Below are 21,429 nucleotides of genomic sequence, written 5' to 3'. Positions count from 1 at the left end.
TCTTCACTCTCACATCATGACCTAAGACGAGCCGGAACCAATATCACTCTTGTGTGCTTCTTTGCATTCCTGAGGTGAAGTTATCAGCACAGCGTGCAGCTTATTATGCTTGATTATGGTAGCTTAAGAGTGACTTCCCCTGTAAATTTCTGACTGCTCTTTTATTTTCATGTTGTTCTTGTGGTTTTAAACTTTTTTTTAAATTTTTTTTTTTTTATGCATGCTTTTAAGTAGATGTAGATCAGAACAATGATATATAGATGAAAAACCTGTATCATACTTATCCGCGATAAGAGTGATAAAGATGGTTTTTTTTAGGCCATCTTTTATGATTAGAGTAAATTTTTCTCAGAAGTTGGTGTTCAAGAGAAGAGTACCTTTTGAAAAAATAGGGCATCGACCCCCTTCAAAGTTTTTGGTTGTACACTCTGTACTAATATAATAGTTAATAGTCAAGGCGATTGATTAGTAATTTAGTGCTAACTCGTAAATGAACAGAATTTGTTTTTCTGGAGTCTCTACCATGCCCTAAAAATTACAACTACGTACGTCGATGGTATATCACTCACATGGGACCAAACTACGTGGGAAGTGTTGGTTTACATAGAAATGACTGAATAACTCCTTTCTATCAACTTGAGCTACTATTTCTATCAAAAAAAAAAAAAAAACTTGAGCTATTAGAGCCACTGATAAAATTAATGACGCTTTTATGAAAATGTTTAAAAATTTTCATTACTTCAACTGGATGCTTTGTTTTTGTTTTTGTTTTTGTTTGTTTTCTTAAGAATTGACGATGGTATCTGTGTACATGTAGCATTAATTCAACAATCATATGCAAGGCTATAGCTGATGATTTTCATGCCAAACTCAATTCTATATCTCTATGAAAATTTTCAGATTATTATGTTATAAACAAATCTTCCTGAAATTTGCCCTTCGAGAAAATATACTGGCCACGCATAAAGACTGCTTAATTTATCATACATCACTTTTCTCAACAACAAAATATATATATATATATATATAATATAATATAATATAATATAATATAATAATTATCATATATCACAACTTCCAACATGGTCACCAAAGCACACTCCTTAACTATATTTCTACTGTCCTTTCATTACCAATTTAATTTTTTTTACCAAAACAAAGAGTTGCTCATAAGACATCCTTGTACGTTTATTATCAAACTTTTTATCTAAAGAAAAAAAGTAGATAGAATTGTTCAACATATATATCTATCTTGATTTAGATAAATACTTTGGCAATTAACATATGAACTACTAATAGTGTTCATTTCAAACTTCAGAAACCAATAAATCTCAATTAGGTAAATATTAAAGGTTAACAGTATATTTTCACCAAAAATAAACATTAAAATAAAGAGTTGAGTATCTAGAACTTCACCATGTTTTGAGGCTAACCAAGAAATGTCCATGCATAGCTAGTGGCTTCAAGTCTTATACTATGTGTGAATAGGTAACCAAGGGACAATTCAAACATTCTAAAAAGGTGGTCTCGGTATATGTATCCAAATTGAAAAACTGTGCATGTACGGCTAGGCTTCTGACTTTTTCCCTGTACTTGGGTTCAACTTCTTACAAGAAGAACTTTCTGCCCAGTGTTGTACAGAAATGACTAGGATCTCACATATGCAGGTTGCAAAAGTCTTGGCCCTTACCGTGTTTAATGCTATTAATGACATCCGTAAGGTACAAGTAATTCTCAATCGGATAAGCTTTCATGGACTTTTTTATTCATCATATCTCAACCCGTCAAGATCTCAATGACGTGCCACATATCACCGCACCAAATAGTATAAATACCATGCCAAGGCCGATGGCAAAACACCAAATAATCCATATATACTAGTTCAAAAACTACAAACCCCAGAGAGCAAATTCTTAGTCTTTTGTGAGCAATCCTTGAAAATGAAGTCGATGAGATTGATTGGAAGCCTTAGCTGCATGATGCTAGTGATGGCCATATCAGCAGTAGCTCAACCATCATCCTCACCCGCACCGGTGCTTGACAGTGCCGGACGTCCTCTTCAACGTGGTGTAGAATACTACATCAATCCTGCTATTACTGACAGTGGCGGTCGTTTCACCTTGATTGATCGAAATGGCTCATGCCCTCTTTATGTTGGGCAGGAAAATGGTTCAGGCTTAGAAGGTCTCCCTGTCATCTTCACACCCTTCGTGGAGGGAGAGACAGTGATTAGGGAGAATAGGGACTTCAGGGTTGCTTTCTCAGCGGCCACAATCTGTGTTCAGTCGACAGCATGGAAGTTAGGCGAGAAGGACCCCGAGTCTAATAGGAGATTAATTGTCACCGGAGAAGACCAAAGCTCACAAAGAACCGCAAATTACTTCCGGATAGAGAAAGCTAGTGTTGGAGGTGATATCTACCAGATTTCATGGTGTCCTACAGATGTTTGTCCTACTTGTAGGTTTGACTGTGGTACTGCTGGTAACTTGGTTGAGAATGGAAAGAGGTTGTTAGCCTTGGATGGTAATGTGATTCCTGTTACCTTTGAGAGGAAGGCTTAAATTTATTAGTCCTCCATATTATTGAAAGGTAGAGTAAATAAATGGAGTTAGCTCTTTCCAATATTAAATAAAGGGTAGACTTGTGTTTTATAACTCCTTTGGGAAGTTGTGATTATATTTTCAACAAAGAATAAAAAGTTAAATGCTATGTTTTAGATCTCTCTCCTTCATGTATGTGTATTCATTTGTGTTAACATAAATCTCTTATTTTCTGTACATGGATTTGGACAAACTGAGGTTGGGATTTCCAAATGGGTTAATTTTTACTTAATAGTTTCGTCTTTCAAGTGCAAGGCAAAGTGGAGGACTCACTGTTCTTCGCAAGTCTGAGTGTGAGAAGTGTCGATGGTATATCGTTCACATGGAACCAAACCACGTGAGAAGTGTTTGTTTACATAGAAATGACTGATCAATAACTCCTTTCTATCAACTTAAGCTTTTAAGAGTTCGATTGGAGGCTTTGAGATATATATATATAATGGAATTGATGATGGTATCTGTGTACATACAGCATTAATTCAACAATCATATGCATGGCTATGGCCTATAGCTAATGATTTTTATGTCAAACGCAATTCTGAAACTCTATGAAATCTATTCAGACTATTATGTTTAAAACTAATCTTCCTAAAATTTGCGTGGCCAGTCGGACAAAATTGGTTTCTGCCCTTTTCGGGCAAAATAAATAGCATTCTATCCCATTTCCCAAACTAATTAGGGAAATGCCCCTCTTTTGAAAATCGATTTTCTCAAAATCGAGTTAAGTCCTATAGTGACGTTTTTAAGGACCTATAATGGCGTTTTTTAACTCAAGCTCATTAAATCGAGTTATAGGTAAAAAAATTGCATGTAACTCGACTTAATGGAAAAGTTATAGAACGCCACTATTGATCATTAAAACGTCACGATAGGTTCCTTAAAACGCCACTTAGAGCTCCAGAATTTTTTTTTTTTACTCGATTTTGAGAAAGTCGAGTTTCAAAAGAGGGGCATTTCCCTAATTAGTTTGAGAAAGGGGGTAGAATGCTATTTATTTTGCCTGAAAAGGGCAGAGACCAATTTTGTCCGTGGCCAGTCTATTTTCCAAAAGAGCAAATTTATCATACATCACTTTTCTCAACCAAAAAAAGAATTATATATATATATATATATGCGAATAAATATAATAATTATCATATATCACAACTACTCCCAACGCGGCCACAAAGCACACTCCTTAACTGTATTTCTACTGTCCATTACTTACCATTTTAATTCTTTTATTGAAACAAAGAGTTGCTCATAACATATCCTCGTTTATTATAAAACTTTTTATCTAAAGAAAAAAAAGTAGATAGAATTGTTGAACGTATAAATCCATCTTAGTTGCTAGTGTCCCTTCTGCTTGGCTGAAAACATCTTGTTAACGTTGAATGGTTATCAATCCAAGCCAAATATCTAGATAAATACTTTGGTAATTAACGTAGAGACTAATAGTGTTTTTTTTTAAACTTCAGAGACCAATAGCACTCATTTCAAACTTTAAGAATTAATAATGCTCAATATGTAAATATTAGGATTACCAATGTATTTTTGCCAAAAATAAACATTAAAATAAAGAGTCAACTATCTACACCTTAACCATGTTTTGAGGCTAACCAAGCAATGTCCATGCATAGATAGTAGCTTCAAGTCTTATATCTGTGTGAATAGGTAACCAAGGGACAATTCAAACATTCTATATAAAAAGGTAGGCTCGGTGTAAGTATCCAAATTGAAAAACAGTGCATGTACGGCTAGGCTTCGACTTTTCCCTTGTACTTGGGTTCAACTTCTTCCGCCGTCTTAAAATCTTCAGAAATTACAAATTTAACTTTCTGCCCACTGTGTTGCACAGAAATGGCCAAGATCTCACATGTGCAGGTTGCAAAAGTCTTGGCCCTTACCGTGTTTAATGCTATTAATGATATCCGTAACGCACAAGTAATTCTCAATCGGATAAGCTTTCATGGACTTTTTTATTCATCATTGAAAGTTCAAATAGTGTAAAAACACCCTTGAACGTTTAGACCCCCAATTTACAAATTACCAATTCAAGCTTTATATCAAACAATTAATGTGCAGAACATGAAATAAAAGCTTAATACAGAATTGGTAAACACTCTAAGCCAATTAAAATCACATCCACAGTAGAAAATAAAAGGCAAAGATAAAGGGAAGAGAGATGTAAACACAAAGACAACACACGATGTGTTATCGAAGAGGAAACCGAAGCCCTCGGTGTCAAACCTCTCCGCCGCCCTCCAATCGGTAAACAATCCACTAGAAAATGTAGTTGGGATACATGAACAGCAATAGACGCTTCAAGACTAATCTACCCAGTGTACCTAAACCCTCCAAACTTCTTACTCCAACGAGGTTGCGATGAACCTATTTCTTTTCTAGCTTCCCAGATTCCGCTACTTGACCATAGCATCAACAAATGTAAATTGGTTCCTTCCTGACTGCTTCCTAGAACACCAAACAGCCCTCTCATAGTAATGGATATGGTGAGAAAAGGTTTTGGTAAAATGTCTCTCAAAGATTTAACAATGGAGAGGAAGAGAGCTAAGGAATTTGAAGTGTCTCTTATGTAAAAATTGTGGATGAATCAATCTTGTTTTACTCTAGGGTTTCTCTCTCAAAATTCTCTTTGGAAGCTCTCATTCTTTCGTGGGAATAAGGGGTATTTATATTAGGGTGAGAATGGAATGTGAAACGTCAGGTTTTTCAAAACAGGGCTGGCTCGCGGCTTAGCCTCGCGACTTGACTGAGTCGCGAGATCCAGCCGCGAGATAACAGAACGACCAGTTGTCCTATTTTGTCCTGTAGTGCTCCAGCTAGCATGACGCTTCAACTTCTGGCATGCTTGGCACGTGTGCAGCATCTGGTGGCTTGCAGCCGCGAGTCACCCGCGAGATCCAGCAGTGAGACTCTGTTTTCTTGCACACTCTTGAGCATTCAATACTCTATCTCACTCACTACCCTTACAACAAACCCACCTAAATACAGGGTTATTAATTGCTGAAATACAAGCAAATTTAGTACGGAATAAAGCCAACAAGATGGTTGATTAAATTCAACCTTACAATCATATCTCAACCATTCAAGATCTCAATGACGTGCCATATATCACCTCACCAAATGGTATAAATACCATGCCAAGGCCATTGGCAAAACACCAAATAATATTCCTATACAAGATTACAAGTTCAAAAACTACAAACCCCAGAGAGCAAATTCTTAGTCTTTTGTGAGCAATCCTTGAAAATGAAGTCGATGAGATTGATTGGAAGCCTTAGCTACATAATGCTAGTGATGGCCATATCAGTAGTAGCTCAACCATCATCCTCACCCGCACCGGTGCTTGACAGTGCCGGACGTCCTCTTCAACGTGGTGTAGAATACTACATCAATCCTGCTATTACTGACAGTGGCGGTCGTTTCACCTTGATTAATCGAAATGGCTCATGCCCCTTTTGTGTTGGGCAGGAAAATGTTTCAGGCCTAGAAGGTCTCCCTGTCATCTTCACACCTTTCGTGGAGGGAGAGAGAGTGATTAGGGAGAATAAGGACTTCAAGGTTGCTTTCTCAGCGGCCACAATCTGTGTTCAGTCGAATGCTTGGAAGTTAGGCGAGAAGGACCTCGAGTCTAATAGGAGATTAATTGTCACCGGAGAAGACCAAAGCTCACGAAGAACCGCAAATTACTTCCGGATAGAGAAAGCTAGTGTTGGAGGTGATATCTACCAGATTTCATGGTGTCCTACAGATGTTTGTCCTACTTGTAGGTTTGACTGTGGTACTGCTGGTAACTTGGTTGAGAATGGAAAGAGGTTGTTAGCCTTGGATGGTAATGTGATTCCCGTTACCTTTGAGAGGAAGGCTTAAATTTATTAGTCCTCATTATTGAAAGGGGGAGTAAATAAATGGAGTTAGCTCCTTCCAATATTAAATAAAGGGTAGGCATGTGTTTTGTAACTCCTTTGGGAAGTTGTGATTATATTTTCAACAAAGAAAAAAAATGTAAATGTTATGTTTTAGATCTCTCTCTCTCATATATGTGTATTCATTTGTATTAACATAAATCTCTTATTTCTGTGGGCAAAGATGAGTTGTTTTATACTTACCATTCTTCATTTTTTTTTTTTAATTCCTGTTACTTTTTTTTTTAATGAAAAATTCCATTAACCAAAAAAAGAAAATATATCTCTCATCAACACATCCCAAACAGCTTGAGGATAAGACTGATTACAACACAATATGGACCTCAAAGGAAATGCAAATTTGGCGTAACAAGCACTATTCATTTTTTTCATTTGCCTCTCTTCAATCCCAGCAGAAATTGCAGCATTCAAAAGAGCTTCTAAGCTCAGTTATATTACTTAATTATCATACTTGATACATGCTAAAAAACATAATGGCTAGGTAATAAGAGCATCAAAACATGACTTTGCATCTCCCTCCACAGTAGTGGTGGCAATGTTTCACCGAACACAAATACGGCACAAATATTTTAGGATCAATGTTTAAGGCAAATGCGTTTATGTCGAAGTGGGTCGATATGTTTTAACACAATTAATAAATAGGTTAATTCTGAGTTAACTTGCGTAATCCACAATTTACCAAAAAATGACCCAATTTATATAAATAAATGTTATTTTTATCTATCATAAATTTTAAATCTAAATATAGTTAATTAATTAAATAATTTTGATGTTTATATTGAGTTTCAAATATAAATACTTCAATAATTAACTACAAGAAAAAAGATTTATTGTAACAAAAGTTTTTGTTGCAATAAAAAATTTTGTTGCCAACCATTGCAATAAGCTTTTGTTGCAATAAAAGATTTTTAATAATTTTTTAAATAAGGTTATTGCAACAAAATAAATCATTGCTATAACTTATTGCAATACAGTTAAATAATTTTGGATAGCGAATGTTGTTCAATTAATGTGTTTGGTTTAGTACAAAGACAAATTTGCTGACTTGTAATATTGTTTGAGTTGCAAAGTTTCACTCAGAAGTACAAGATCAATTATCCAAGAAGCAACTTAAGAAAAAGATGTGTTTGGTTTTTCGTTAGGCCTTCAATTCCCCTTCGGTCAATACAAGCTTGGTTCTCGGCACACACGTTGACTCTTCAATGAAACTAGAATGTAGTTTCCTGATATGTTTTATATAGTCAACTACTAACTTGGAATCCATGATCTACATGTAAACTATATATACAAGGTCAAAATATAGCCAACCAAAACAAAGATTTGAGATATTTTAGAAGGCTTGTGTTGTGTGCTACCATAGAAAGATCAAAAACCTCTATTCACCACAAGTTTGAGTATAAAAAGCAAATCTAAAGATAAAGTTCTTATTTCCTAATCAAGGTTGAAGCCACAAAGTATCATCACAATATAAATATTGTGGAGTCAAATTTTTAAGGTGATCCTTGAAGTCATAGATATGGTTCATGTGGAAGATTTCAAATTAGAAGAGTTCAAGTGGCTTGAGCAAATTGTGGGATCACATCTATAAGTGTCTACATACTGAGTAGCAATAAGGAATTTGGTTAAGTCTCAATTGCAATAATTCAATCCTAATATTGATATTTTCCTTAAGGTTAGGGTTAACCCCAGTAGTAGTTTTTTCTATTAATGTATTAATTTTGGGGAAATTATTTTGTAGTTTAATTTCAAAACTTAAAATTTTGAATTTACAGCTTGGTTAAAACATACATGTAAGAAGCTAAACGTTGTTGATGCAGCAGGTTGGATGAAATATCCTTCAATGGTAATTGGTCATGACCAATCCTACTGAGAGCCATGAAAACCTTAAGCTAGAATTTTTAAGGGTTTGGGAAGGATCAAGATCCTCTAGAGTATAGGGTACTAGACAATGTAAAGTTCTTTAAATCAACACAATCCACTTGAAATAAAATGTTAAGGTTATGCTACATCATGAATACACTAACAAAAACTTAACAAAAGTAAAATTTTTCCATAAAAAGTTCAAAATCATTCACGATAAAACCAAAAAAGCAAAAGTTGTACCTCTTTCTCCCTCCCTACCAATCTTCAATGAGAATCCATGGAAAATTCAGGCCACAAAAACAAATCCATTGTCGGCTGCCATCTCTAATCAAACTCTACGGCCAAACCCATCAATTCCAACCAAACTCCATAAACAAAATTGGCCATCAATAATGGATTCTAACGTCAAAGATCGGAAGTGGATGAAGAAAGGGGATTTTTTGGGTTTTTCTATGAATGATTTGAACTTTTTATATATGGGAAATATTACATTTTTAAAATTTTTCTATTAGTGGATTCATGATGTGGCATAAACTTAGCTTTTTATTTTCAGTGGATAGTGAGAATTTAAAAAACTCTACATGGTAGAGTACCATAGGAACTTTAAAGGATTTTAATCCATTTGGGAACTCTCGATCAATTTGTGCATTACACATGCTAGTGTAGGAAGAAGAGCCAAGGTTGTTTTCATGATGAAGCTAAGCGTATCACATATGGATTTGGATAATCTGAGGTTAGGATTTCCAATTGGGTTAATACTTAATAGATTCATCTTTCGAGTGCAGGGCAAAGTGGAGGACTCATTGTTCTTTGCAAGTTTGAGTGTGAGAAGTGTCGATGGAGTATCATTCACATGAAACCAAAACCACGGGAGAAGTGTTGGTTCATATAGAAATGACTGATCAATAACTCCTTTCTATCAACTTAAGTTGTTAAGAGTTCAATTTGATTTTTTTTTTTTTTTTGGGAATTGACTGTATTTCTACTGTCCTTTAATTACTAATTTAATTCTTTTTACCAAAACAAAGAGTTGCTCATAACACATCCTCGTTTATTATCAAACTTTTTATCCAAAGAAAAAAAAGTAGATAGAGTTGTTGAATATATAAATCTATCTTGGTTGCTAGTCTCCCTTCTGCTTGACTGAAAACACCTTGTTAGCATCGAATGGTTATTAATCCAAGCCAAAATATTTACATAAATACTTTGGCAATACATAGAGACTAATAGTGCTTATTTTTAAAACTTTATAAGCCAATAACGCTCATTTCAAACTTTCATAACTAATAGCACTCAATTTGTAAATATTAAGCATTAACAATATATTTTCGGCAAAAATAAACATTAAAATAAAGAGTCAACTATCTAGACCTTAACCATGTTTTGAGGCTAACCAAGAAATGTCCACGCATAGATAGTAGCTTCAAGTCTTATACGTGTGAATAGGAAACCACGTGACAATTTAAACATTCTAAAAAGGTGGCCTCGGTGTATATATCCAAATTGAAAAGCTTTGCATGTACGGCTTGGCTTCGACTTTTCCCCTGTACGGCTGTACTTGGGTTCAACTTCTTCCACCGTCTTGAAATTTTTGGAGTTTACAAATTAATATTGTTAACGTATATTATGTTATGGGCTTTAGGCCCAACTAGGTTACTTGTATAGTACACTTGTACTTGTACTACACTTTACTTGTACCGCACACATATGCCTCCTATATAAAGGCACTGATGTATATTATTTGATTTGAGAAATACAATACTATTGCATTCAGTATTTCTAACATGGTATCGGAGCCATCACTCTGACTTTTTCTTTGCAGTCTTGTCTCTCATTGGTGTTATTCCAGACTCACAATTGCTTCCGCTGTTACAACTGCTGCTGCAGCCATTCGCCGTTAAACCTCTGACGCATTTCAGTCATCGTCTCTGGTTCCGGACCTGCAGCTGCCGTCGTTCAGAGTCTCGAGACCACTGCCATACCGTCACCGTCATGATCCTTGCCCCGGTGTTTTTGCAGGTACCACTAAGATCGTCCTTTGCCGATCTACCATCTCGTGGAACTTGACCACCATCAGAGCTCACACGCGCCGTCACGCGCTACCTAAAGATTCTGCGCCAAAGCTCACGCGTTCCACACGCCTCCACACGTCGATAGCCTTCCGTACGTGCCTCCACGCGCCACCACACGCCGACATCCTTCTTCACATGCCTACACGCGCCAGATCTGCACCTGCTGACGTCAGCCCTAGGTGACGTCATCACTGCCACGTCACCTGCTGACATCATCGTCCACATCTGCTGACGTCACCCACCACGTTAGCGTTGACTTTTCGTTGACTGTCCGTTGACTTTGACTAAGGGTTGACTTTTTTGCCAGAGTTGACTTTTGCATTCCAGGTGCTCCTTACCCAGTTTTTCGTGTAGATTTCATTTTTGTAGTCCATTTTTGCATATTTTGCTTCTAAATGAAGAATAAGGACAAATCTTCTTCCTTTTGCAACAATCGTCGTCGACAATCCAGCAATTGTTTTTGCAATTTATGTAAACGATTTGGCCACAGTATTGAGACTTGCTATCATCGCAACAAATCAGCTGTTTCAATTTTTGATGCTACTGTTGCTAACACTGAGAGTGACCAACCAATGGCTCCCGTCTTTGCATAGTCTCAGTCTTCTGGATCCACTTTCACCATTTCCAGAGATGACCTTATAAACATCATCGCTAATGTCATTCGTATGGTTGGTAATGCATCTTATTCCTCTTCTCTCTCAGTTTTATCTGGTATGTCTCCTACCTCTTGGCTTATGGATTCTGCTTGTTGCAATCACATGACACCTCATTCGTCTTTATTTTCTGAACTTAAACCTGCACCACACCCTCTTAATATTCGCACAGCAAATGGTTCCACAATGTCTGGTCATAATATAGGCTCTGTTTCGACATCTAACCTCTCGATTCCTGGAGTCTTTAATGTTCCTAACCTTTCTTACAATTTATTTTCTGTGGGACAATTAGCTAAGTTGAGTTATCGCATTATCTTTGATTATTCTGGGTGTATTGTGCAGGATCCAAGGACGGGACAAGAGCTTGGGGCCGGTCCCAGAGTTGGGCGTATGTTTCCCGTGGACAACCTTCGTCTTCCACTTGTTGCTCCTGTTTCTGTTGCTGCAGCTATTGTAGTTTCTTCTGTTCCTTCCCTTGCACTTTGGCATGCTCGACTTGGTCACGCATCTTCCTCTCGGGTACAACAATTGGCTTCTAGAGGTTTGTTAGGTTCAGTGTCTATCGAAAATTTTGATTGTGTCTCATGTCAGTTAGGAAAACAACCAGTTTTGCCTTTCAATACTAGTGAATCAATATCAACTGATATCTTTGACCTTATTCATTCTGATGTTTGGAGGCCTTTCTCTGTCTCTAGTATTGGTGGGTCTCGATATTTTGTTGTCTTTGTTAATGATTACTCTCGCTATAGCTGGATTTTTAATATGAAACATCGTTCTGAATTATTGCAAGTATATTTTAATTTTGCAAAAATGGTTGAAACTCAGTTTTCCAAACGCATCAAAATTTTTCGATCTGATAATGCTCTTGAGTACACTCAATATGCTTTCCAAACTGTTTTGCATTCCTATGGCACTGTTCATCAACTAACTTGTCCAGGTACCTTTCAGCAAAATGGTAGAGCCGAACGAAAACTTCGTCATATTCTTGACACTGTTCGTGATCTCCTTCTCTCTGCCAAAGTTCTTGCTCCTTTTTGGGGTGAAGCTGCTCTTCATGCTGTTCATACTATTAATCGCATTCCAAGTCCTGTTATCCAAAATCAAACTCCATATGAGCGCCTTTTTGGGTCACCTCCAGACTATCACCACCTTCGCTCCTTCGGTTCTGCTTGTTTCGTTCTTCTTCAGCCACATGAGCATAACAAACTTGAGCCTCGGTCAAGGCTTTATTGTTTTCTTGGCTATGGCGAAACTCAAAAGGGGTATCGGTGTTATGATCCTGTCTCTCATCGTCTTCGTATTTCCTGTAATGTTGTCTTTTGGGAACATCGCCTCTTTGTTGAGCTCTCTCACTTCCGTGCCTCCCTATCTTCCTCCTCTGTTTTAGATCTTTTTCCAGATGAGGCACATGTTCCTTCTGTAGCTGCTCCTAATCCTCCTGTGGTTGCTCCTGATTCTCTTGTAGACTTCTCTGTCCAACCACCAAATATCACTGATCCCTTTCCTAGTTCACCCTTTAATGAACAGGTGGAAGATGAACAGGTTGAAGACGAGCTACCCAACCCCAACCCTGAGCTTGGGTCCTCTGCTCCTGCTCCGCCTGAAGATCTTGCACAAGACATTCCACCTCGTCACTTAACTCGGGTAAGATCTATTCCTGCACATTTACTTGACTATCATTGTTACACTGCTCTTGCTACACTACACGAGTCTCACACCTATCGTGAGACTTCCACTGACCCTTTATGGTAGATTGCAATGAAAGATGAACTTGATGCATTATCTAAAAACCATACTTGGGACTTGGTGACACTCCCCCCCGGGAAATCTGTGGTTGGTTGTAAGTGGATCTACAAGATTAAGACTCGCTCTGATGGGTCCATTGAGCGCTACAAAGCTCGTCTTGTTGCAAAAAGTTTTACATAGGAGTATGGGATTGATTACAAAGAGACCTTTGCTCCGGTTGCTCGTATTTCATCTGTCCGTACCCTCTTAGCTATTGCTGCTGCCAGTAAATGGGGTCTTTTTCAGATGGACATCAAAAATGCATTCCTTAATGGGGATTTAAGTGAAGAAGTTTATATGCAACCTCCTCTTAGTTTCTCTGTTAACTCAAACAAGGTTTGTTACCTTCGCCGTGCACTTTATGGCCTTAAACAAGCTCCACGGGCTTGGTTCGCCAAATTCAGCTCTACCATCTCTCGCTTGGGTTACATGGCCAGTCATTATAATTCTGCCTTATTTTTTCGTCGCACTGACAAATGCACTATTTTACTTCTCCTGTATGTGGATGATATGATCATAACTGGTGATGACCTCAGTGGCATTTAAGAACTCAAGGATTTTCTCAGTCAGCAATTTGAGATGAAAGATCTTGGACATCTTAGCTACTTCTTGGGTCTTGAAATCACTCATTCTACAGATGGACTTTATATTACTCAAGCCAAGTATGCTTCTGAACTCTTGTCTCGAGCTGGACTCACTGATAGCAAGACTGTTGACACTCCAGTTGAGTTTAATGCGCATCTGACTCCCTCAGGGGGGGGGGGGAACCATTGCCTAATCCCTCTCTTTACAGACGATTGGTTGGCAACTTAGTTTATCTCACAGTTACTCGTCCAGACATCTCCTATGCTGTTCATCAGGTGAGTCAGTATCTATCTGCTCCACGATCAACTCACTATGCTGCTGTTCTGCGCATTCTTCAGTACCTGAAGGGCACCCTCTTCCATGACCTTTTCTACTTAGCTCAGTCTCCTTTTGTACTCCGTGCATTCTCTGATGCTGATTGTGCAGGAGATCCCACTGATCGCAGGTCCACTACAGGTTATTGCTTTCTCCTTGGTTCTTCTTTGATTTCTTGGCGAAGTAAGAAACAAACTTTTGTGGCCCGCTCCAGTACTGAAGCAGAATATCGTGCCCTTGTTGATACCACATCTGAGCTCCTTTGGCTATGATGGCTTCTTAAGGATTTAGGTGTGTCCACATCCTCTGCTACTCCCCTTTATTGTGACAACCAGAGTGCCATTCATATTACTCACAATGATGTCTTCCATGAACGGACTAAACACATCGAGATTGATTGTCATTTTATCCGTTATCATCTTGTCCATGGTGCTCTCCAGCGTTTCTCCGTCTCCTCCAAAGATCAACTTGCAGATATCTTTACCAAGTCACTTCCTAAGGGACGCACTCGTGATTTAGTTGACAACCTCAAGTTGGTCTCACATCCACCTTGAGTTTGAGGGGGGCTGTTAACGTATATTATGTTATGGGCTTTAGGCCCAACTAGGTTACTTGTATAGCACACTTGTACTTGTATTACACTTTACTTGGACCGCACACATATACCTCCTATATAAAGGCACTGATGTATATTCTTTGATTTGAGAAATACAATACTATTGCATTCAGTCTAACAAATATAACTTTCTGCCACTGTGTTGTAAAGAAATGACCAATATCTCACATGTGCAGGTTGCAAAAGTCTTGGCCCTTACCGTGTTTAATGCTATTAATGACCACCGTAAGGTACAAGTAATTCACAATCGGATAAGCTTTCATGGACTTTTTATTCATCATATCTCAACCAGTCGAGATCTCAATGACGTGCCATATCACCACACCAAATATTATAAATACCATGCCAAGGCCATTGGCCAAACACCAAATAATCCATATATACAAGTTCGAAAACTACCAACCCCAGAGAGCAAATTCTTAGTTTTTTGTGAGCAATCCTTGAAAATGAAGTCGATGAGATTGATTGGAAGCCTTAGCTGCATAATGCTAGTGATGGCCATATCAGCAGTAGCTCAACCATCATCCTCACCCGCACCGGTGCTTGACAGTGCCGGACGTCCTCTTCAACGCGGTGTAGAATACTACATCAATCCTGCTATTACTGACAGTGGCGGTCATTTCACCTTGATTAATCGAAATGGCTCATGCCCCTTTTATGGGCAGGAAAATGTTTCAGGCCTAGAAGGTCTCCCTGTCATCTTCACACCTTTCGTGGAGGGAGAGACAGTGATTAGGGAGAATAGGGACTTCAGGGTTGCTTTCTCAGCGGCCACAATCTGTGTTCAGTCGACAGCATGGAAGTTAGGCGAGAAGGACCCCGAGACTAATAGGAGATTAATTGTCACCGGAGAAGACGAAGGCTCACGAAAAGCCAGAAATTACTTCCGGATAGGGAAAGCTAGTGTTGGAGGTGATATCTACCAGATTACATGGTGTCCTACAGAAGTTTGTCCTATTTGTAAGTTTGACTGTGGTACTGTTGGTAACTTGGTTGAGAATGGAAAGAGGTTGTTAGCCTTGGATGGTAATGTGATTCCTGTTACCTTTGAGAGAAAGGCTTAAATTTATTAGTCTTCCTTATTGAAAGGTAGAGTAAATAAATGGAGTTAGCTCCTTCCAATAATAAATAAATTAAGCATAGGCATGTGTTTTGTAACTCCTTTTGGGAAGTTGTGATTATATTTTAAACAAAGAAAAAAAAAGGGTAAATTTTATGTTTTAGATCTCTCTCATGTATGTGCTTTCATTTGTGTTCACATAAATCTTTTATTTCTGTGGGCAAATATGAGTTGTTTTATGTTTACCACTCTTCATCCTTTATTCCTGTTACTTTTTTTTTTAATGAAAAATTCCATTAACCAAAAAAAGAAAATATATCTCTCATCCACACATCCCAAACAGCTTGAGGATAGGACTGATTACAACACAATAAGGACCTCAGAGGAAATGCAAATTTGGCATAACATGCACTATTCATTTTTTCATTTGCCTCTCTTCAAACTCAGAAGAAATTGCAGCATTCAAAAGGGTTTCTAAGCTCAGTTATATTACTTAATTTTCATACTTGAGACATGCTAAGGAACATCATAGCTAGGTACCAGCAATAAGAGCATCAAAACAGGGATGGAGCCACCATTAGACTTGAGGGGCAATGGCTCCCCAATTTTTTTTTTTAAAATATTATTATATATATGTGTACTAATTTCAACAATTTTGTTCTATAAAATTACATTTTGTTTTTGTTAAACAATATCATTGATTCTTTTAAGAGTAACACTATACTCACAAATTTTTTATAACATTTTTACAAACTGTTTTGGTTGCAAATTCTTATTGATTCGCATATGGGTTCACCACTCACATCATTTTTTTACTTACCAGTAACCACTTATCACATCAGTAATCTATAAAAAAAGCTTGTATCTATAGTGTGGGGGTAAAATTCGCCAGTCAACGTTGGGCCATGGTACTCGTACGAAGCCCAACCGTAATAGGAAGCGAAGACAAGGGCAGAGGACCCCCCAACCCAATCATGTTGGGCCGGGCTTGCTTAAGGGGCGTCCGAGGAGGAGTACCTCCTCGGACGCACCAAATGGGAGTCCGATTCACACCCTTTACATGGTGAAAGGTCATCCAAAATCAAGGGAAAATGCAGGACGTTCAGGGGGCAACCACAACTACCGCATTAAATGCAAGGAAGCTACTTTTACAGCCGCATTAATGTGGAAAGGACAGGAGAACAGAATTATCTTGGCCAGTGCAACTCACAGAAAAGAAGGAGGATGTCCTATGGGACAGGCACTCAAGTAGAGGCTCAGATGATTAACAAGTGTAGGGTCATTATCGTTCGAAGGATGCTATATAAGAGAAGAACATCCCCATGACCAGGGGATCGGAAAGGAGAGAGAAAAAAGGAAGAAAATGAGAAAAAGGGAAAGGAGTTCTGTAAACAAAGCATAAGATACAGCCCCACGAACTGTTATCCCAGGAAGCTTAATGGAATATCCCCACGTCCAAATGGCTGCATGGCTTGCTTATAACTACGTTTACTCTGTCAAGACCTAGTTCTGTGTCCCACTCTCTATAAATTCATTGTTGAGGGTCTTTTGGGCCAGAATCGCTTGCCTGCTGGGCCTGGGCCCCAAAAACCGCCCTTACATATAGTATTTTCCTCATTTTAGTGACTATTAAAAAAAAAAAAAAAAAAAAGATCTAAAACCTAAAACAAAATATACAAGCCCCAAAAAAAAAAAAAAAATGATTCAACAACAAAAATTTCCAACGGTAAAACTTAAAAAAATTAAGCTCAATTAACTAATTTTATCCAAAATAATTTTGTTCTTCCCCACCCAAAAAAAAAAAAAAAAAAAAATTAGTAGCTAAGTAGTAGCTGAGTTAGAGGTTGAAATCGTTGCACACAACCAATAGTAAAGCTGCCTCCTTAACACAAAGTTTTGGCTCCATCCTTGCATCAAGACACGACTTTACATCTCCCTCCACAGTAGAGGTGGCAATGTTTCACCCAAGACAAATACGACAAACATTTTTTAGGATAATGTTTTAATTTGAGTGTGTTCATGTCGAAGTGGGTCAATATGCTTTAACACGATTAATAAATAGGTCAATTCTGAGTTAACTTGCACAATTTACCAAAAATGACCCAATATATATAGAAAAATGTTATTTTTATCTATTATGAATTTTAAATCTAAATATAGTTAATTAATGAAAAGAATTTTGATGTTTATAATGAGTTCCAAATATATATACTACAATAATTAACTACAAGAAAAAAAGATTTATTGTAACAAAAAATTTTGTTTCAATAAACGCTTATTGCAATAAAAAAAAAAAAAAAATGTTGCCAACTTTTGCAATAAATTTCGTTGTGATAAGCTTTTGTTGCAATAAAAGAATTTTAATAAATTTTTTTAAAAATTTATTGCAACAAAATAAATCATTACTATAACTTATTGCAATACAATATAGTTAAATAATATTTGATAGCGAATGTTGCTCAATTAATGTGTTTGGTTTAGTACAAAGACAAATTTCATGACTTGTAATATTGTTTGAGTTGCAAAGTTTCACTCAGAAGTACAAGATCAATGGTCCAAGAAGCAACTTAAGAAAAAGATGTATTTGGTTTTTCTTTAGACCTTCAATTCCCCCTGGGTCAGTAGAAGCTTGGTTCTTGGCACACTCTTGTTGACTACTCAGTCAAACTAGAATCTTGATTCTTGATATGTTTTTATATAGTCAACTACTAACTTGGAACCTATGATCTGCATGCTAAACTATATATACAAGGTCACAATAAGGCCAACCAAAACAAAGATTAGACAGATTTTAGAAGGCTTGTATTGTGTGCTGCCATAGGAAGATCAAAAACCTCTATTCACCACAAATGTGAGTATAAAAAGTGAATCTAAAGACAAAGTTACTACATTGTACGATACGTATCGCGTATCATATGATACTGACAACTATGATCACAACTAACTACTTCCAACACGGCCACAAAGCACACTCCTTATTTCTACTGTCCTTTAATTACTAATTTAATTTTTTTTTTTACCAAAACAAAAAGTTGCTCATAACACATCCTTGTTTATTATCAAACTTTTTATCTAAAGAAAAAAAAAGTAGATAGAGTTGTTGAAAATATAAATCCATCTTGGTTGCTAGTCTCCCTTCTGCTTTACTGAAAACATCTTGTTAGCATCAAATGGTTATTAATCCAAGCCAAAATATTTAGATAAATACTTTGGTAATTAACGTAGGGAATAATAGTGCTCATTTTTAAAACTTTAGGAGCCAATAGCACTTATTTCAAGCTTTCAGAACTAATAGCACTCAATATGTAAATATTAAGCATTAACAATGTGTTTTCACCAAAAATAAACATTAAAATAAAGAGTCAACTATCTAGACCTTAACCATGTTTTGAGGCTAAGAGCATTCACAATAGTGGTGCTAAAAAGCTAAAAAACTATTTTTAACACCACTATATATTAAAAAGAGTGCTACAGTAGTGAAGGTATAGGCATATTTTTTACTTACCTTGCTATAGTGCACAACTATATATGGCTGTGAACTGTAGCTAAGAGCTAAAAAAAAAATATATATATATATATATATAAATATATATATACTTTTTTGTTCTCCATCCGATTAAAATACTATTTGTTTGTTGATTTTTTTTTTCTATTCTTTTTATCCAACCATGACTCAATCTCAACTCCCTCTGAACTCTCCAACCTGTGTCTCAACTCCCTCGGAACTCTCACCTCTCTATCTCACTGCCACTGGCTTCAACATCACCTCTCTGTCTCACTACTGCCGGCCTCAACATCATCGGCCCACCGCTGACCCACTATGTCGAAGTCCCAAGCTGACCCAAGCCCCAAGTCGTCGATCCATGCCTCCGACCCACGCCTCCGCCCAGTCCTCCATCTCACCGCTCACCCAACGCCGACAAGCCTAGGTTTCTCTAGATTTCGTGGGTTTCTCTAGATTTCTTGGGTTTCATCGTCGATCTAAGCTCTGGGTTTCTCTGGGTTTCTTTGGGTTTCGTCGTTGTTGGGTGGTTGTTCTTGGTGGGCAATGGTTGTGGATAGGGTCATTGATCAGTTTGTGGTGTTTTTTTTTTTTTTTTTTGGGAGTGTAATGTATTATTTTATTATAGTAGAAATATTTTTTTATTGTGATATTTATATTATTTTTTAGTGTTGAAAGTTAAAATTAATCCACTGCTGCTGGATGTTTTGTAAAATGCATAAGTAAAATAGATAAATTAACTTTTTGTGATACCAAATAACTAAAAAAAAATAACTTCACTGCTGCTGATGCACTAACAAAAAATTTGTCCAAGCATAGATAGTAGCTTCAAGTCTTATATGTGTGAACAGGTAACCAACTGACAATTCAAACATTCTAAAAAGGTGGCCTCGGTGTATATATCCAAATTGAAAGGCTGTGCATGTACGGCTAGGCTTCGACTTTTACCTTGTACTTGGGTTCAACTTCTTCCGCCGTCTCAAAATCTTTGGAGTTTACAAATTAATATAACTTTTTGCCCACTGTGTTGTACAGAAATGACCAACATCTCATATGTGCAGGTTGCAAAAGTCTTGGCCCTTACCGTGTTTAATGCTATTAATGACCACCGTAAGGTACAAGTAATTCACAATCCGATAAACTTTCATGGACTTTTTTATTCATCATATCTCAACCAGTCGAGATCTCAATGACGTGCCATATCACCGCACCAAATAGTATAAATACCATGCCTAGGCCATTGGCAAAACACCAAATAATATTCCTATACAAGATTACAAGTTCAAAAACTACAAACCCCAGAGAGCAAATTCTTAGTCTTTTGTGAGCAATCCTTGAAAATGAAGTCGATGAGATTGATTGGAAGCCTTAGCTGCATAATGCTAGTGATGGCCATATCAGCAGTAGCTCAACCATCATCCTCACCCGCACCGGTGCTTGACAGTGCCGGACGTCCTCTTCAACGTGGTGTAGAATACTACATCAATCCTGCTATTACTGACAGTGGCGGTCGTTTCACATTGATTAATCGAAATGGCTCATGCCCCTTTTATGTTGGGCAGGAAAATGGTTCAGGCTTAGAAGGTCTCCCTGTCATCTTCACACCTTTCGTGGAGGGAGAGACAGTGATTAGGGAGAATAAGGACTTCAGGGTTGCTTTCTCAGCGGCCACAATCTGTGTTCAGTCGACTGCATGGAAGTTAGGCGAGAAGGACCCCGAGTCTAATAGGAGATTAATTGTCACCGGAGAAGACCAAAGCTCACGAAGAACCGCAAATTAGCTAGTGTTGGAGGTGATATCTACCAGATTTCGTGGTGTCCTACAGATGTTTGTCCTACTTGTAGGTTTGACTGTGGTACTGCTGGTAACTTGGTTGAGAATGGAAAGAGGCTGTTAGCCTTGGATGGTAATGTGATTCCAGTTACCTTTGAGAGGAAGGCTTAAGTTTATTAGTCCTCCTTATTATTGAAAGGTAGAGTAAATAAATGGAGTTAGCTCCTTCCAATATTAAATAAAGGGTAGGCATGTGTTTTATAACTCCTTCGGGAAGCTGTGATTATATTTTCAACAAATAATAAAAAGGTAAATGCTATGTTTTAGATCTCTCTCCCTCATGTATGTGTATTCATTTGTGTTAACATAAATCTCTTATTTCTGTGGGCAAAGATGAGTTGTTTTATATTTCCATTTTTCATTTTTTTTTTTTTTTATTCCTGTTACTTTTTTTAATGAAAAATTCTGTTAACCAGAAAAAGAAATTATATCTCTCATCAACACATCCCAAACAGCTTGAGGATAGGACTGATTATAACACAATAAGGACGTTAAAGGAAATGCAAATTTGGCATAACACGCACTATTCATTTTTTTCAATTGCCTCTCTTCAAACCCTGCAGAAATTGCAGCATTCAAAAGAGCTTCTAAGCTCAGTTATATTACTTAATTTTCATA

At 37.3% G+C, this 21,429-nt stretch overlaps 4 protein-coding genes and 1 pseudogene across 5 annotated transcripts in view; all 5 read left to right on the top strand.

Annotated features, from left to right (window-relative positions):
• The first annotated feature begins 1,854 nt into the window (after positions 1 to 1,854).
• LOC126699266 (kunitz type trypsin inhibitor 104-like) lies at positions 1,855 to 21,077 on the top strand. Of its 2 annotated transcripts, none has more exons than XM_050396998.1 (2): positions 1,855 to 2,589; positions 20,951 to 21,077. In XM_050396998.1, the coding sequence occupies exon 1, from the start codon at positions 1,941 to 1,943 to the stop codon at positions 2,559 to 2,561; it is 621 nt and encodes a 206-aa protein (XP_050252955.1). In that variant the 5' UTR covers positions 1,855 to 1,940; the 3' UTR covers positions 2,562 to 2,589; positions 20,951 to 21,077. The 2 variants fall into 2 exon arrangements, with proteins under 2 accessions (XP_050252955.1, XP_050252956.1); XM_050396999.1 differs by lacking the exon at positions 20,951 to 21,077 and adding an exon at positions 15,505 to 15,573.
• LOC126699264 (kunitz type trypsin inhibitor 104-like) overlaps positions 5,811 to 21,429 on the top strand; it is a 35,080-nt gene continuing 19,461 nt past the window's right edge. Inside the window, exon 1 of the mRNA XM_050396996.1 lies at positions 5,811 to 5,825. The gene's annotated coding sequence lies outside the window, so the exon portion shown is untranslated. The remainder of the gene's footprint in view (positions 5,826 to 21,429) is intronic.
• LOC126699265 (kunitz type trypsin inhibitor 104-like) lies at positions 5,833 to 6,704 on the top strand. The gene has a single exon (XM_050396997.1). The coding sequence runs from the start codon at positions 5,850 to 5,852 to the stop codon at positions 6,468 to 6,470; it is 621 nt and encodes a 206-aa protein (XP_050252954.1). The 5' UTR covers positions 5,833 to 5,849; the 3' UTR covers positions 6,471 to 6,704.
• On the top strand, positions 14,784 to 15,573 carry LOC126699271 (kunitz type trypsin inhibitor 104-like). Its single transcript, XM_050397003.1, has one exon. It carries the CDS (start codon positions 14,862 to 14,864, stop codon positions 15,477 to 15,479), a length of 618 nt encoding a protein of 205 aa, XP_050252960.1. The 5' UTR covers positions 14,784 to 14,861; the 3' UTR covers positions 15,480 to 15,573.
• Positions 20,233 to 21,015, top strand: LOC126699273 (kunitz type trypsin inhibitor 104-like; annotated as a pseudogene).

Source organism: Quercus robur, chromosome 9, assembly GCF_932294415.1.
Source record: "Quercus robur chromosome 9, dhQueRobu3.1, whole genome shotgun sequence".
Classification (NCBI taxonomy): domain Eukaryota; kingdom Viridiplantae; phylum Streptophyta; class Magnoliopsida; order Fagales; family Fagaceae; genus Quercus; species Quercus robur.
The sequence above is the reverse complement of the archived record's forward strand: the minus strand, read 5'-3'. Positions and strand labels throughout refer to the sequence as shown.

Bases quoted from the DNA above. Each gene is read 5' to 3' on its own strand.
- LOC126699266 (XM_050396998.1), top strand. From the start codon at position 1,941: ATGAAGTCGATGAGATTGATTGGAAGCCTTAGCTGCATGATGCTAGTG.
- LOC126699271 (XM_050397003.1), top strand. From the start codon at position 14,862: ATGAAGTCGATGAGATTGATTGGAAGCCTTAGCTGCATAATGCTAGTG.
- LOC126699265 (XM_050396997.1), top strand. From the start codon at position 5,850: ATGAAGTCGATGAGATTGATTGGAAGCCTTAGCTACATAATGCTAGTG.